General features: G+C 41.5%; 1 protein-coding gene across 1 annotated transcript in view; it reads right to left on the bottom strand.

The window, feature by feature from the left end:
- DERL1 (derlin 1) overlaps nt 1–1,886 on the bottom strand; it is a 28,729-nt gene that overhangs the window by 14,018 nt on the left and 12,825 nt on the right. Inside the window, exon 2 of the mRNA XM_008579592.1 lies at nt 692–803. Coding sequence (XP_008577814.1) covers nt 692–803 — 112 coding nt within the window. The remainder of the gene's footprint in view (nt 1–691; nt 804–1,886) is intronic.

Genomic DNA, 1,886 nt, shown 5'->3' with positions numbered 1-1,886 from the left:
ACCATATTATTAAATTACGGCTACCTATTTTAAAGTTCACTGTTTGAATTACAGAGGATAAGTCCAGGCTTTTATTTATTTTTATTTTATTTTTATTTTTTTTGTCTTTTTCATGACCAGTAAGGGGATTGCAACCCTTGGCTTGGTGTCGCCCGCACCGCGCCCAGCCAGTGAGTGCACTGGCCATTCCTATATAGGATCCGAACCCGTGGCGGGAGCGTCGCTGCGCCCCCTGGCACTACACTCTCCCGAGTGCGCCACGGGGTCAGCCCTAAGTCTAGGCTTTTAATTGCACAAGGTAGTGTTTTCCAATCCCAATGTAGGAGATATATATACTCTAGCCCAATTTTGCATTAAAGGATAAAGACAGCTTGTGACAGAAATGAGTGAGATCAGCAAATTAAGTGAGAAGCACACAGTTCAGCCACTAAGGAGATGGGCAAAATATATAAACCTCTTATCTGCTATTTTTTTCACCTATAAAATGGTGACATTGCCACTGATACCTCATGATGTTGTGAGGATTCAAACTCGAGTAATCCAGTACAGTCCTGGCATAGTCACTGAACATTTACTATCAAATTATGCCATTTCTTTACATAATGCTAACTACCCTCAAAATTCCTCCAAGTAAGAAAACATATGGATTAGTAAATTAGAAAGAAACAATACTCAACTATGGATAACATACCTGTTTCAAGTCGTGTAGAATACTGATATAAGAAATATAAATTGACCAAATAAAGAAATCCAGTTCCTGGACCCACAGGGAAATAAAAGGTGGCAGTGATTGGCCTCCAAATCTGTCCAGATCAAAACAAATACAGCTGTTAGTTTCTCTAAGCCTCGTAATTTTTTTTTCATTTAACTAAACAAAATTAACCCTTGTGAAGTATTCTCCTCAATAAAAGCTACCGAAGCAATACCACCAATTAAAAAAAAACAAACTGAAGAAAAGTTCATACCAATTTGCAAATCAATGAAATAGTGACATCATAAATAACCAATACATATTTCTAAACAAGTTTAAAAAGATCAATACCACAGAAGTATATGGTTAGTCTTTTACTGAGATTAGGCATGCAGTTAGCTGTACATCAAAAATTAATTACAAAGACCACACCAGCACCTCGGGGCCTGCCCAGGGACCTGGGGCATGGAGATGGGGAGTGGACCCTCCTCCCACAACCAGGCACACCACACCAGCACCTTGGAGCCCGCCCAGTGACCCAAGGTATAGAACTGGGTAGTGGACCCCCCCATCCCACAACCAGGCACACAATGCCAGCGCCTCAGGGCCCATCTGGGACCAGAGGCATGGAGAAGTGGACCAGACACACCCTGCAACCAGGCACACCACCAGTGCCAAGGAGCATGCCAAAAACATCACCTCCTTGTGGGTGGCCCACCACAGCCACCACAATAACCATAGCTGCTGCAAAAGACACCACAACCACCACACAGATGGTCCGCCAACCACTGGAGTGCATTCATACAAGGAGAGTCACCAGCAGAGATAAAGAAAAGAAGAGGATGTCTCTCTCCACAAAGCCCATTTCAGAGTAACAGAAGAAGCATCTGCTCTACGATAATATTGGGGGAACCTGATCACACATCTCAGCATTGGACAGATCATCTAGGCAACAAATTAACAGAGTAACCATCATTCTTTCAGAAGGAGAGAAGAAATCTAGGGTAATTAGAGGGGGAGGAGGAGGGGGAAAGGGGAGAGAATGGACAAGGGGCATAAAGAATAATTACAATCTGTAACAATATATATGCTAGTAATATTGATTTGACCAAGATATCTCAATGTTCAACCCCCAAAATATGTATAATTGATTTTGATTCAATAAATACATTTTTTAAAAAATTAATTACAATTT

The sequence above is a fragment of the Galeopterus variegatus genome, unplaced genomic scaffold, assembly GCF_000696425.1.
Source record: "Galeopterus variegatus unplaced genomic scaffold, G_variegatus-3.0.2 Scaffold1919, whole genome shotgun sequence".
Classification (NCBI taxonomy): Eukaryota; Metazoa; Chordata; class Mammalia; order Dermoptera; family Cynocephalidae; genus Galeopterus; species Galeopterus variegatus.
The sequence above is the reverse complement of the archived record's forward strand: the minus strand, read 5'-3'. Positions and strand labels throughout refer to the sequence as shown.